At 38.4% G+C, this 14,231-nt stretch overlaps 3 protein-coding genes across 5 annotated transcripts; 2 read left to right on the top strand and 1 right to left on the bottom strand.

Annotated features, from left to right (window-relative positions):
• Positions 1-2,012, top strand: LOC129718135 (uncharacterized). 2 transcript variants are annotated; one of them, XM_055668566.1, is made up of 3 exons: positions 1-701; positions 820-1,205; positions 1,275-2,012. In XM_055668566.1, the coding sequence occupies exons 2-3, from the start codon at positions 989-991 to the stop codon at positions 1,736-1,738; spliced, it is 681 nt and encodes a 226-aa protein (XP_055524541.1). In that variant the 5' UTR covers positions 1-701; positions 820-988; the 3' UTR covers positions 1,739-2,012. The 2 variants fall into 2 exon arrangements, with proteins under 2 accessions (XP_055524541.1, XP_055524542.1); XM_055668567.1 differs by having other exon boundaries at positions 1-755.
• A 771-nt stretch (positions 2,013-2,783) lies between these two features.
• LOC129718136 (uncharacterized) lies at positions 2,784-3,746 on the bottom strand. Its single transcript, XM_055668568.1, has 2 exons — positions 3,544-3,746; positions 2,784-3,480 (listed from the first exon to the last, which is right to left on the bottom strand). Exons 1-2 carry the CDS (start codon positions 3,553-3,555, stop codon positions 2,959-2,961), a joined length of 534 nt encoding a protein of 177 aa, XP_055524543.1. The 5' UTR covers positions 3,556-3,746; the 3' UTR covers positions 2,784-2,958.
• A 7,376-nt stretch (positions 3,747-11,122) lies between these two features.
• Positions 11,123-12,241, top strand: LOC129719520 (uncharacterized). 2 transcript variants are annotated; one of them, XM_055670922.1, is made up of 4 exons: positions 11,123-11,317; positions 11,380-11,497; positions 11,571-11,780; positions 11,877-12,241. In XM_055670922.1, the coding sequence occupies exons 1-4, from the start codon at positions 11,222-11,224 to the stop codon at positions 12,203-12,205; spliced, it is 753 nt and encodes a 250-aa protein (XP_055526897.1). In that variant the 5' UTR covers positions 11,123-11,221; the 3' UTR covers positions 12,206-12,241. The 2 variants fall into 2 exon arrangements, with proteins under 2 accessions (XP_055526897.1, XP_055526891.1); XM_055670916.1 differs by having other exon boundaries at positions 11,571-12,241.
• The last annotated feature ends 1,990 nt before the right edge of the window (positions 12,242-14,231 follow it).

The following is a 14,231-nucleotide window of genomic DNA, read 5'->3' as shown; positions in this document are numbered from 1 at the left end:
AGGTTATTAGATACTTTCGGTGCTCTTTCGACCATTGTCTGCTCTCCACTGTTGGTCGTGTCTCGCACTTAAGCCCATCAAGCAGTACCCCAGTACCAGCACCAGGCAGGTGTTACCGCGTCCGTCGCTGGAGTGTGTTGATCTATCATCGGTCTTCGATCGCCCTGTTGAAAAGTGAAATTCCGCGATTCCTAGGCAAATGCTCGCACGATGAACATCTAAATTAAACAATTATATCCGCGAAACGTTTTCGATCATTACTGTCGATCGTGCATTGTACAGGAAGACGGAAAAGCAAGGGGTCAGACGAAAAATATAATCAAAATAGAAAAAGTTTAATTGACTGTGTGAATTCTGGTAGTTCGCAACAGTGGGTTGAAAAACTGAAGGAGTGTCCTGTTGATAGGTAGCAACGAGGCAAGTAAGCGGTATTCAGCAAGCGAGTGCAAAAGAGTGATCTTGTGTTGGAATTTCCACAATCAATGTGGATAAAAAGAGAAACATTCTTGATCCGTAGTAGTAGTCGAACTCTCTGAATTGTGTCACGATCGTCTCGTTTGGTATGACATATCCATGACACTTCGATCGCAAACGTAAGCAAGTAGATCAACGATTTCGATTTTAAAAGCTGATTTTCATTCCGGATCGTGTCTGATTGTATAAACATATTGTTTTGTTTAAAAACAAGAAAAATAGAAAAGGTTAGTCACCCGTCATCCCAACGAAGTCTTTTGTGCAACCCGTCAGACTAGTTTGTACTTTAATCAGTTTTTGATTTGTCTGACAATAGTAAACTTTTGCATTTCATTATGCTTCCAGGTAGGGTATTTGCCTGATAAGTATTGATCAGCTGGCATAATGCCCGAAAGGCCTACGGCTTTTATCACAGACATCACAGCGTGGAACCAGGATTGGAAATAGTTTGTTTTTTATTGCTCGATAGAGGAGCTTGGACGTCAAATTAACAAAGAACACGGTGCAGGCCGAAATGAGTCTGAAAACACGAGGAATTGTGTTCGCCACCTTTTTCGGTAGTTGCTTGATAGTTGGCCTGCTGGTGGCAGCTCTCACTACCGATAACTGGGTGCAGTCTAGTGCTAAACGGTTCAATTCAACCGAGTCGCAGGGCCGCATTCATTTTGGACTATTCAATGGTCAAAGACATCTTAACGTTGCCTTTGGTTGGCGTAGACATGATGTTAACGGTAAGAATATTTCCCTGAGGCTCTAATCGTAATCAATATCAAATTGATTGAATGTTTTTTTTTTGCAAGTTTTGGCGGTCATTCAGGATGAACCGGACGTGATGAGTTACTGGCTATGGCTAGGAACAACTGTTGGAGTCGGGCTCGGGGCGTTAAGCGGAGCGGTTGGCGCAATAGCTTCCGTTTTGAAATCATCTTCCGCTTCAAAGAAATCTGGCACGATACTGGTTTTGTTCATCAGCAATGTCCTATCCGGGCTGTCGCAAATTCTATCATTCGTTTGTTGGTTGCTGCAATTTGTTCAATATCTCAGACACAACGTCCTGATTGAGGAAGACCGCAAAAACAATTGGTATAGCACGGGTTTGGCTACGCTGGGTGCAAGCTTCTATTTTGTGGTAGCCGGTTTTGTGGTGGTGATCATAAACATAGTGCTACTAACTGTGGCCGTAAAAATGGAGAAACGGGAGCGGAACCAAATGCTTGAGCCACCGACCGATGAGAAGACGCAGGGTGCAATCATGCTATACTAAGAGGCAGTAAGAATCTCATCGCACTACATCTACCGAAACAACATACTCATCCGGTATCCAGTTGTAATTTTTTTTAGCATATACTGAGCAAAAATGCACCTATTGCACAAAATAACTCAAGTTAGCCATACTTTGGAACTAAAGAGAATTTTTTTAATAATATTTTTAAGGAACTTAAGATTAAGTGAGTATGAGGATTTGTGAATCATGAAAGTAATGTTTTTCTTTCAAAGCAAAGAATTAAAAAAGTAATAAATTTTCTTCAGTACATTTATGCTTGTTAACTACCTTTATTTGGTTTTCTCAATTCAATTCAATACTGCGTCTTTGTATTCAATACTTGGATCCATTCTATAGAAGTAAAATAAAACCTTCCAAATGTTAGATTGAATTTCAAATGGTAATAATTGTATAACCACATGAAGGATCACAATAATCAATTAGTCATTGGATAGATAAAATGTAAAAAAATTAAGCGCGGGGTTAGTTATCATTATGACTTCATTGCTCAGCATTGAAAATTAACGAAATATTTCAAGGTCCAATATCCGCCACTGTTTGCGGAAGCCCAAAATCTCAAAATACTACTACGCATTTTCACCATTATTGAATGATTAAGCGGAAATGGTAGCGAACTACGTTTAGTTTCGTAACGATAGATGAACTCAACATCTTTGTTCTGGAAAACTTCAGAAAAAAATCCAAACTTATTGTCCCATGTCATAAGAAGCAATGATGTGAAATTATGTAAAACGCGTTTTTCTCGGCTTGTTGTGAGCGCAAATGGGACTGACTTGCTATGCGCGGCAGTAAAGTGAATGGAATTATGAAATGATCGGCGTGCAGCCAAATCGAACCAAGCCATCCATTTTTGCATAGGTTTTGTTTCAAAGCTTTGTAGCTCAGAAACTATTGATTTGTACATACAAACTGTCTAAGAAATTGTAGAGAACTAATAGAGCTTTACAAAAACATATAGAGCAGACCGGGGCTGATGGTTTTTTTTTGGTAAAAATGTTCAATAGTTTTTTGTAATATAACTTCATCATTTGTGTTGCGAAAGGATTATTCAGTTATTTTTCCAAATAATGCACATTGAATACATTTATATTTAATCTTTAAGAAAAGTATAACAGTTTATAATGAAACAGGTACAAAAGGTAATCCAATGTTGTTTTTAACAGGATCTCAGGATTCCTTCTATTGAAAAACCACCATCACTAGCCAATGCTCGTACAACGTGTGCAAATAAAGATGGCATTATCGGGTGGAATACATTTCTGATGAGCCCATTGTTCACATGTGTTGCATTGAATCCTCTTTTTCATCGGTTGACCCTGTCGAAAAGCCTCGTTGCACATTAGACACACCTTATTGCGTTTCCTGTTGGTATCTGTTTTAGCTTTTGTTTGCGGTTGACATCTAACAGATTTGACTTGCTCTATTGCCAGTGTGCTTTTCCCTGGAATATTGGTCAGAATAGCTGCCTTTCTCTTCCTCCTTCCTTCTGTCGTGGCATTCTTCAAGTTGACTAACATTGCTCGACCAAGACCAGTTGCTTCCGGATTCCTAATGGACCGCTCAGAACTTCTCTTCAGGAAATTAGTAAACCAAGTTTTCCCGGCCATTTTATCTCTTTCCCACGCGGCAGGCACTTTGATTCCGAGGTGCGAGGCATATTCGTATGCGAGGCGACGGACATCTTCAGGGGAACATCGTTCATAGGTTTGCATTTCGAAATCCTGAAATATGGGAAAAAGTTGTTTATAATTGCATGAAAAAAAAACAGTGTTGCTCTTACTTACCTGACGAGACATGATGTTGAAATCACACAGTAATGGTTTGGTTAGACACTAAATTAAAGAAAACACCGCTTGCATTGAGAACCTAAACCGAATTCACACCAAACAATAGATCATTGTATGGAACGTCCTAACCTCACTTTTTGTGACAGCTTCAGAAGGTTTGTTTACAAGGTGTTAGAATTTGGAGCGACTATTCGATATTTTTCACGGGGATGGCACCGCTGTCAGCTACCACACATTTGACGCGTTACCAATATTACTGGCACTGGCACCCGGAAAATGGTCAGTTTACCCTTATCTTATGTTGATTCGGGCAAACCGACCAAATATTAACTGCAGTTCAGTGCTGATAAAAGTCATTTTCCCCAGCAAAATTCTTCGAAAATTACAGCCAATCATTTTCAATTTTCACTTCCAATGATCGCAGCACTCTTTCAGATACACTAGATTTTCGTCCTAGTAACGTGCTGTTATACTCAGATGAAATAGATCGCGCTCATCGTTCACGGTTACGGAATAAAATTTGACGACAAATCCAACCAAATGATCTTCACTTCAAAGCGAAAAAGAAAAACATACAGTCCACTTAACCAAAATGAACCTTACCGAAACACTTTTTCACTGACACTGACCGATGCCTTGACAATCTTCGTTAACTGATAAACTGATTTTGTTGTCTTGCTTTCATCGCATGAAATATAATGAGGTGTTTTGACAGTTCACTTCCATGCAAAAAGCGGGAAGGGAGAACTCTGAAAGAATTGTAAAAAAATAACGTTTCTGGATGCTTTTTTCACTTTCACTCAAGAGTGTCAACAAATATCAACCCTGCTGCAGTTATTGACAGCATATCGGATAATTTTGAGCAATTTCTCAAGATTTTTGTATGTGATGTGATGTGTTCTAAGTGTGGTCCCCGTGGTTCTGTGGTTAGCGATGTCGGTCGGCTAGCTCTCCCACACGGTTGTGATATCGGGTTCGATTCCCGATCAGGTCGAGGATCTTTTCGAGCTGGAAATTTTCTCGACTCAGCACTGGGGCCCGGTGTATCGTTGTACTTATCCTACAACATGCAAAATGTGCCGAAAACAATATCGATAACGAATTCTCTCAACTAATCTAGTTGATCGAGACCGCATTAGCCCCTTAGGCTAGCGTGCGATATTGTTGTTGTTGTTGTGATATTCTAAGTGATATTTTGTACAAAACATATAAAACATATAAAAGCAAATTGTGACGGCATAGAAGGAAGTTTTGTGATGAACGGTACAGGAATAGATGTTCGTAACGCTTGAAGGTTACCATACCAATCCGTTGATTTTTTTTGTTCTTACCTAAGACGTTCTTACGATCATTGTGACTAGGGTGGTCGGTATTACCGACTTTTCGAGAAACCGGTATTTCGGTATTCACAAAAAAGAAAACCGGTATTTTTATTTTTTTTCGATTAACCCAGCTTTCCACGAGCGGTAATGGCGGGCAGTGCACGCAGCCCATTTTGACGTTTTCTGTAGGTCAGGGAATTTTCAATCGCAGTGACGGAGTAGAAAATATAACAACGTCGTAACGTAGCATAGTAATTTCAACGAACAATTTCGTTATTTGAATTTTGAACCGAGGTAATCATCGCCCGGAAGAAGGAGCAACTTGAAGAACGATTGGCCTTGAACAAAAAATGCAAGAGCCTCCTGACTCACCAGATTTCTGAGGATCAGCTGGAATTTGTAAAAGATAAAAAGAAGTCTGGGACGCTCTTGAAAATGCTTTCGAGCACGTTGGAATTGCAGGCAAGTTAATTCTGAAAAAGCAGCTTTAAGAGCTGAAGGCGTAGAAGTGAAAGCATTTTACTTCGTTTAGAGAGAACTCTGCGAGAAATAAGGGCGGTTAACGCTACTCGCCATCCTAAAGAATCGGGAAGGGCAGAGGAACATTACCTAGGAAATGACTCCGTTGCTACGACGAGCTATGATGTCTAAGAAGATAGTCGATTGGATTCTTGACTCAGGCGCGACCAAATGGTGGGAGATAAGGCATTCTCCAACGAAATGCACCCTTTAGACAGAAAGATGTGTATTGCCATATGGCCAAGTCTGGAAAAGCACTGGTTGTCGAGTATGCTGAACTGTGAAGGTGAATATGATAATCGTAAGAACGAGGGTCCCGACAGTCGTGGAGAGTGTCCTGTTGTAGTGTAGCCTGTTCTCAGTGCGACGTATTGAAGAGAACAGAATCGACGTGGCTACAAGGAAGGACGCTAGATTTGTGGGATTTGGGAACAAGAATATGGAAGCATAGAATGGTGAAAACGACGACGAAAATCTCGGATTGGCCTGAGCAATGCATCTGTGAAGTGTGCTTGCAAGGCAAGCAAACCAGTCAACCATTCGACGTTTTTGAAGGGCGGCGTGCGTTTCGCCCACTATTTTTTTTATTCTCACCTCTTTTCCGTCGATCTATTTCCGCCAGTGTTGTTGTGCCAATCACCGACGCCCGGGGAGGTGACTCCACCCAACATACGACCCGTTGATCAACGGACCGGCGCCAACGACTTTACTTCCTCATGCAATGGAAGGCGCAATCCCAGAGATTTTTCGCCTCAGAAAATCTCCCGGTGTCGGCTCGGATTGAATCTAGACTAGTTGGGTTGGTTGTGAGCTGAGTGGATCATGCCACCCCACAACCATCGACATTTATGTAGGCGTTGGGATTCGAACCCAGGCGTCGAGAGCGTGGTTGGCGGAGACCACGCTAGTCCCCCGCCTTAAGTTTGAGAAGCATCGTGCACGAGTAAGGGTGTTCTTTCGTACTCGAGTGTCCCGGCCGTAGGTGTATACTCTAACATGTTTCGTAGATTCTGCTGCACCCAAGGATTCAGCGTGGAAGCAATCCCAGCGTGGATTGCAGCTCACAGCACAATGCACAATGGTCCAGAAACCAAATTTAGGGGGAAATTTAGGTCTAGAGCTCTATGGCAACATTTTAGAGAAAAACTTTCTTCTACATAGTTGTTACATATGATAAAGCGCTCATTGAAAAATTATCAAAAATTAGGGTGACCAACCTTTTCGATGCAATCAAGTATCTAACTTTTTTATCTTTGTAGATAGAAGAAAAATTTGTTCTACAATGTTATAGCTCCATTAATTTTGAGTAACTTTGTAAAATAAAGTTTTTCTCATCTTTGAAAACAACCGATTTATATTGAAAAAACATATTTTACGCTCTAACTTTTTCATTTCAAGTTTCATCTCAAAACTGTCTTTGAGCGACTTTTAGAGCTTTTTAAGAGAAACAATTTGCAATGCAGACATCGTAAATATCTCAATTTTACTCAAAGTTATTAATATTTTTCATCAAAAAATATGGGTTTTTCATTTGTATGTCATTCTTTTTGGGGCAAACATAAAAAATATCTCTTGGTCTCATTTTGAAGCGCATATTTGACTCTATAAATGGAGGAACTTTAAGAAATATGTTATTTTTCAAATTTGAGTAAATTCAATTTAAAAACAAGACGAAAATTTCAATAATTTTTATACATTATGCATATAAAAGCACCCAGATTTATTTTTTGGTATTTTTTCTTATAACAAGACGTAATTAGCTTTAATTTGACCCAAAAAGATCGAAAATTGATCAACTGGTTCAAAAGTTATGAATTTTTTTAAAATTAAATACATCGAACACAGTCGTTTTTTATGGTCACCCTATTTCGAAGTTGGTCACGCAAAGTGCTTCAATTGTGCTCAAAATCGCAGGGATGCATCTATGTTGAAAATAATCAAACCCGTATTGTTTCGTTGGGTTGTTAAGGGGACCAGCTCTGAAAAAGGGTGACAATAAAAACGGCTATATTCGATGTATTTTATTTAAAAAAATTCATAACTTTTGAACCAGTTGATCGATTTTCGATCTTTCTGGGTCAAATTAAAGGTAATTACGTCTAGTTATAAGAAAAAATACCAAAAAATAAATCTGGGTATGCATAATGTATAAAATTATTGAAATTTCCGTCTTGTTTTTAAATTGAATTTACTCAAATTTGAAAAATAACATATTTCTTAAAGTTCCTCCATTTATAGAGTCAGGCCCTTCAAAATGAGACCAAGAGATATTTTTTATGTTTGCCCCAAAAAGAATGACATACAAATGAAAAACGCATATTTTTTGATGAAAAATATTAATAACTTTGAGTAAAATTGAGATATTTACGATGTCAGCATTGCAAATTATTTCTCTTAAAAAGCTCTAAAAGTCGTTCAAAGACAGTTTTGAGATGAAACTTGAAATAAAAAAGTTAGAGCGTAAAATATGTTTTTTCAATATAAATCGGTTGTTTTCAAAGATAGAGAAAAACTTTATTTTACAAAGTTACTCAAAATTAATGGAGCTATAACATTGTGGAACAAATTATTTCTCAGTCTGCAAAGATAAAAAAGTTAGATACTTGATTGCATCGACAGCTTCCGGGACAGGAATTTCATACCGTACCAGGAAAAGGGAAGGTGGCCTAAATTTTTAAAACCATCAAACTATTAAGTTCCCGAAAAAATACCTCGTCTGGCAGGCCATATGCACGTGTGGTCTAAAAAGCAGCAATTCCATCACTACGAAACCGTCAATCAAGAGATCTACGGCCAGGAGTGCCTGGAAAATCGGCTACTACCATTCCTAGAGCAACATAACAGACCTGTGCTGTTCTGGTCGAACTTGGCAAGCTGCCACTATGGGAAAAAGGCTATCGAGTGGTAGAATGCGAACAACGAGGTTGTGGTACCCTAAGACCACAACCCTTCTAACAGCCCAGATTTCCGCCCTATCGAACAGTCCCGATCAGAAGAGCATAACTAAAAAAATACAAAATTCTATCAACGCGAGATACAAAAAGCATATTTTGATACAATTCTGTATTTTTCAATATAATTTGGATAACAAAATTGAATCTGAATGAGTTATAATAACAAAACCTGAAATGAAGTAGTTATGCAACAATGTCTAACAATGTCCAATTAATTTTTCGTTTTTATTATAACCTAACTAACAATGTTGTTTCTAACAATGTTTGTTATTATACTGTTTTATATACTATCTTATTTTGTTAGAAAGCTGATACATTAGTAACAAATTTTGATATGTGTTTGGTACTAGTAGAATCATTTCTGTTATTTTAACACCTAACGGGATCAAATTGAAAACACAGCCTGTAAGGTTTTTCCCGTAACAAACTAACAGCTTGTGTTACATTTTTGTTTTTTCTTTCTGATCGGGGTATTAAGACTTGGTCAAATAGAATATAAAAAAAAAAAACTAATAAATCCATCGAAAACGAGCAGCAGAATGAATCTATCTGGCGTTTGGCGACGAATATGGTCGATAAGACCACTGTACAAAATTCAATGAAAGGGATTTAGCGGAAGGCACGGCAGTTTGGATTTGGCAAACCAAAATAATAAACGAACATTTTTTCCTTTAAATATGTGAGTTGAACTGGATCCAAAGTCGGAAATTAATATCATGGCTGGTTACACTACAAATTATCGGTGAAATTATCGAGTCTGGGATTCACGCAAGCGACAGATTACGATTGTAAGGACTGTGGTGTTCGACGAGAATTAAGATACTGCTGGTGCTACAGCAAACGGTGCCAAACCGGTACTGTATCGGAGCGGAGAGACAGAAGATTCTGAAGAGCACCCGAAGCCGCTCGAATGCTGAGACGTTCGTGGAAAACCTGGTGCTAAACTAAATGCAGTACAATGGGCAGCTAAATAAGGAGATTTTCATGCGACAAAGTCTAAATTCTACAGAAATCTCTTTATGGACTGAAGCAGGCCTCTCAAAGCTGGAACTCGGAGTTTCATACCTTCGTTTTCAAGCTAGGCTTCCAACGTTCCTACCTGGATATCTGTCTCTACTTATGGAGAGAAAAGAAGAGTGTTAATTACCTTTTGTTGTACGCTAGTAACATTATTTAGGTATTCAACTGTCTGGATATTATCTCTGAAATATAGACAAGGTTATCAGCTAGATTCGGAGCTCGTCCTCCTGTTTATTATGCACAGACTTCGCAGCCAACTGTTTTAGTGTACAGGACAATTGCGAGGCTAGCGCTACGATCCTACTGCTAGTGTAATAGTCTCTCCCGAGCCGGAACTCAAACATACGACGACTGGCTTGTTCGGGCAGCGTCGTACCTCAAAACTAGCTAAGAGGGTCTAGGTCGTTCTACTCAATATTTTAAGAACTTTGACGCCATGTACTGTACTCTATTGTTACCCTTTTAACATGTTTGTTTCGTAATAGTAATCTTTAAATGTATACTTATAGACTGCAAAAATCAATTTTGTGTACCTAGTTTGTTCTATACACAGAAAAAAAATCTGAAAATCCTTACAAATAGTTTATCAAGTTGGTATCCCCCGTAGCGAAATAAGTTAAAATAGTCGAAAAATACTGTCTTTATTTGCTATGAGCCATCATTATACGGAATGTGTAAAAACTGGACCTCATTGGTAGAATGATGGATTTCTATAACCAACATTCGACACTATTGACTGTATAATGTCTCGACATAAATTTAAACAATTTTGTAGGTTCTCAAGAACACAAAAGTATTCTCATTTAACTATCATTATGTCAAAAAAAAGCATAGCAGTCACGAAATGAAAATAGACAGCACGATGACATTTTTAAAAGCCAGCTTGCAATTTCCGCAATTTTATTTTGGTAATACCAAATGCAAATGAATACCGCAAATTTAGGTGTTTTAAGTTGAAAATTGTTTCTTAAATGAATGAATATTGGTAGCAAGGTACGAAGCATTGCCATATTTAGAATATTAATGCATCCAAATGATATATTATCAGATGCGATAATTTCTATGCACTAGTTGTTTATAAACAAACTTACTCTGGCAAATTTTTTCTCCAATATGACCGATTCTGCTTTTGACATACCGTTACACCATGTCTTAATGCATCATGGTTTACATATTATATTGGGATTGGTAAAGCCTCCCAGTTGGCCTCAAGGTACGATGGTGGCCTAACAAGCCAGTCGTCGTAGGTTCAAGTCTCGGCTCGGGAGAAATTTTTAGTATCAATAGGATAGTAGCGCTAGCGCCGCAATTGTCCTGTACCCTCAACAGTGGGCTTGCGAAGTCTGTGTATAATAAACAGAAGGTCGTGTTCCGAATCGGAATGTAGAGCACCAAGGCTTTGCTTTGCTTTAGTATATTGGGATTTATTTTGCTAGCTTAGCAATTTATTCTACGTGACTCTAGTCAGCACTGGTTTTACCCAGTGAAAAGAATAATAACGTCCAACTGATCGAAATGACGTGGGGAACAGGGAATTTTCTCCAGAACATTATTGTATGTATGCGACACTAGTGAATATATGTAGGGTTCCGAGTCCACGAACTCACCGTTCAGGTAAACTTTTAATTGTCAATAATAGCATTCTTATCAAACTGATAACTACATGGCGTTCCCGCAATTGCGTCCGTATATCACAATGCACCCATTATCACTTATCAGGGGCAATCTTTGCTTGTCATATGAGCCAATGAGTCAATCGATTTCAGTACCAGTGCGAACTTCCTGGCAAGCTCTAGTTTTTCTCGACCCAGCCGAAGGCAATGAACAGTTAACTGGTTGCGTTTCGTATGGGACGCGACAATGGCCAAAACTAAGTGGAACATACTTTTCGTTACTTTTGTGCTGTCTTGCTTATCGCTGGCAACACTAATCGTTTCGCTGTGTACACCCTACTGGGTAAGATCGGTTTCAGACCTGAAGATGATACAGGTGATACGACAGGAATTGCTTCTTTTTAGGTGGTTTCCGAAGCTTACGAATCAAGAGCATCTAAAAATAGCGAGATACAGTACGGTCTTTTCACTGGATCGCTAACAAGGAATGTTTTACTCAGCTCAGCGCACTATGATCTAGCAGGTGTGTCATCATCGATATCGCGACTCCGGTAATAGCAGCAATACCAGTAATATAAATATTATTTTTTTCCCAGTTATCTGCCTGTATGAGCACAATGCTTGCGTCTACAGTTGCCAGAAAGAAGAGGCAAAACGTGAATCGGAACTATTAGATATGATGAATGGTCGTACACCAGCGGAATGTCCGCTAGTCAACACCAAGCTGTTATCTACTAGCAAGTCTGCTGACGCTGTAACGGCAGTTTCCTCCAAGGCTGCTTCGAAGGATGATTTTATCAATGCCGGTATGTGGGTTACGACTGTTGTTTTTCTGGGGATTGCAACCGCTTTCTCTGGTGCTAGCGTTAGTTTGTCCATCATCAACGTTCTGTTTAATCCAGTGGAGCCAATTTTGAGCGTGTTTGGACTGTACATCTGGAACGGGATTGTGATTGGTGCTACATTGATGACCATGATTCTTTGGGGAGCTCTGTTCGGAACGCAACTTAGTGGCAATATTGGCATCACAGACACGCTTACGCCAGAAGCACCGTACAGTTCCAAGGGTTTGGCAGCCCTTGGCGCAAGTTACTGGATTTTGTTTATTCCGATGGTTTTTCACGGGGTCAACATAGGCCTGCTGCTGTGGAGACAATACCAAATTAACAAGGAACCACCGCCGACGACAATCGGCTTAGATAAATCTGATCTAACCATCATAATGTTCTAGAATACGTTATAATCACTAAAAAGGTTACAAAAATGATTTTTTTTTGTTTGGTTAAACATTTGCGATGCCATGTAGACACAGGTTTCAATACAAATCTGCATAACTAGTTCTTCACACTTAACTGCATTATGTTTTCTCGGTAAAGTAAAATACCGAACTACTTGAAAACAATTTAGTTTACCGTTGTTCGGTAAAAAAAATACTAAGAAATCGGAAACCGAACGTGTTTACCGGAATACAGTGAATTCTTTTACCAAAAAAAAAAACCGCGAAACCGAAAATTTCCGAGTTCAGTAAACTAAAACACCGAATCTCGGAACCTTTAAACGAGATTTCGTCGAATAAAAAAATCTCTTACCGAGATTCTGGAAAACTGAACTGTCAAAATAACAAGTGCTTCACTAACAGTTTTTTCGTGTTTCGGTGTAGAAAGAAAAGGAACAGGTTTTGCGGCTGATTATTATTATGGAGAAATCAATATTCAGATTAACTAAAATATTGAGTGAGTATACACTTTTTTTTCTTGTTTATTGTTACAAAGAATATTTGAAAAAAAAAAATTAATTTTTCATTCACTCAATTTTGTAGGTTATCAACTCACTTCGCAGGATGGAAGTTGCAGAGTGACAGATGTTACTTTATTTCCTGTATGCAATACAAGTCTCCAGTTTGTAGCAATGCTGTGTTTAGTTGAATCAGTTGACTTAGTAATTAAAAAAATCACTTGTATATTTAATCGTTTGGATCATATTCTGGGTTATTTGTAGAAAAAAAAATCGCAAAATACGTACCTCAGTAAATTTTACCGAAGTTCTCGTAAAGTTCTCGTCGACAGTTGAAATTTGCGAGTATCTCGGCAAAACATTACCAAGAACCTCGTTAAAGTTTGGCAGGTTTTTGATTTTTTGCTTTTACAGAATCCCGGTGTTTTGATGTATTACCGCGATTTTAACTGAGATCTCAGCTGTTAAAATCTCGGTAATTTATTTTACCGTGCTCGGTGATAAGATCTAAGTGTGCAGATTTAATTTAGTGTGTGTGCAAAATAAATTAGTTTTAATAAGGAATTTATGGTTAAGTCTAGAAACAGAAGTTGACAAAGTTGGTTCTACCTAAGTATGAGTCATTGTTCACATACTCACTGCTTTACTGGGTATAAATACATACTTTTGTGTATTATGCGATTTGCATAAGGCTGATACAAATTTCGAAATCTTTTTATGTCCAAGGTTATCAAAGTTAGCAAAGGGGGTGGCAAACAGTAAATAACACTGAGACGAAAAAAAAAGAAATATCTTTGATCAAAGTTTGTGTGCAAGTTATGACGATTGTAACTTGCACTCAAATAAATGTTGAAAAATAACACTTTATTATTATTTGTATTTATTCCGCTTGCCTTTCGACGACACTCTCGCTGTCACCTTACTTGTTTGTTGCTAAATTAAGCATTTATGCTGTCGGAAAACCAATGAAATGAACAAAACGGTTCTTTCCCTTCCAATATTCAAGTTTTTCGAAGGGGGGGGGGGAGACATAAAATGAAAATAAAATTTGTAACGGCCTAACTGCTAACGTAAGACAATTGAAAATCATTGCTCCGGCTGCTGATGTGCAGAGTCTATGGTACATAGAGTCGCGCGAAGAGAAAATCTATCGTTTCGGCAACACAATTATTGTGCCGTTTGTGGCCAAGAACTATACAGTTCTGTTTTTCACCATGCATAAGCGAATATCATTTTTTGAAATTCTTCACAAGGTACACAGTTTTGAAAGATTACACCGGTGATTTTTTTGTTAAATTTAAGTGAACCAGTGTACAGGTTTAATGTTGGTAAGTAAAACTTCGGAAAAACACATATTCTTTATTACGTTCAATTACAACACTTTTCATCCACTCCTAACATTATCACCTTGTTTATTTACATTGCTCGATTGGTACCCTCGTTTGACACTGATTTGGTTCCTTTGGTTTCATCTTTGCGGGACTCTTAAACATAGACTCTGCTGATGTGAACTATCGTATGAT

The sequence above is a fragment of the Wyeomyia smithii genome, chromosome 1 (assembly GCF_029784165.1).
Source record: "Wyeomyia smithii strain HCP4-BCI-WySm-NY-G18 chromosome 1, ASM2978416v1, whole genome shotgun sequence".
Classification (NCBI taxonomy): domain Eukaryota; kingdom Metazoa; phylum Arthropoda; class Insecta; order Diptera; family Culicidae; genus Wyeomyia; species Wyeomyia smithii.
The sequence above is the reverse complement of the archived record's forward strand: the minus strand, read 5'-3'. Positions and strand labels throughout refer to the sequence as shown.

What these genes read in the sequence shown, in the direction of transcription:
- LOC129719520 (XM_055670916.1), top strand. Translation starts at nt 11,222, where the DNA reads ATGGCCAAAACTAAGTGGAACATACTTTTCGTTACTTTTGTGCTGTCT. An exon ending in CGCTGTGTACACCCTACTGG is followed by an intron (nt 11,318 to 11,379) that starts GTAAGATCGGTT and finishes GCTTCTTTTTAG; the next exon opens with GTGGTTTCCGAAGCTTACGA. An exon ending in AGCGCACTATGATCTAGCAG is followed by an intron (nt 11,498 to 11,570) that starts GTGTGTCATCAT and finishes TTTTTTTCCCAG; the next exon opens with TTATCTGCCTGTATGAGCAC.
- LOC129718135 (XM_055668566.1), top strand. Translation starts at nt 989, where the DNA reads ATGAGTCTGAAAACACGAGGAATTGTGTTCGCCACCTTTTTCGGTAGT. An exon ending in GCGTAGACATGATGTTAACG is followed by an intron (nt 1,206 to 1,274) that starts GTAAGAATATTT and finishes TTTTTTTGCAAG; the next exon opens with TTTTGGCGGTCATTCAGGAT.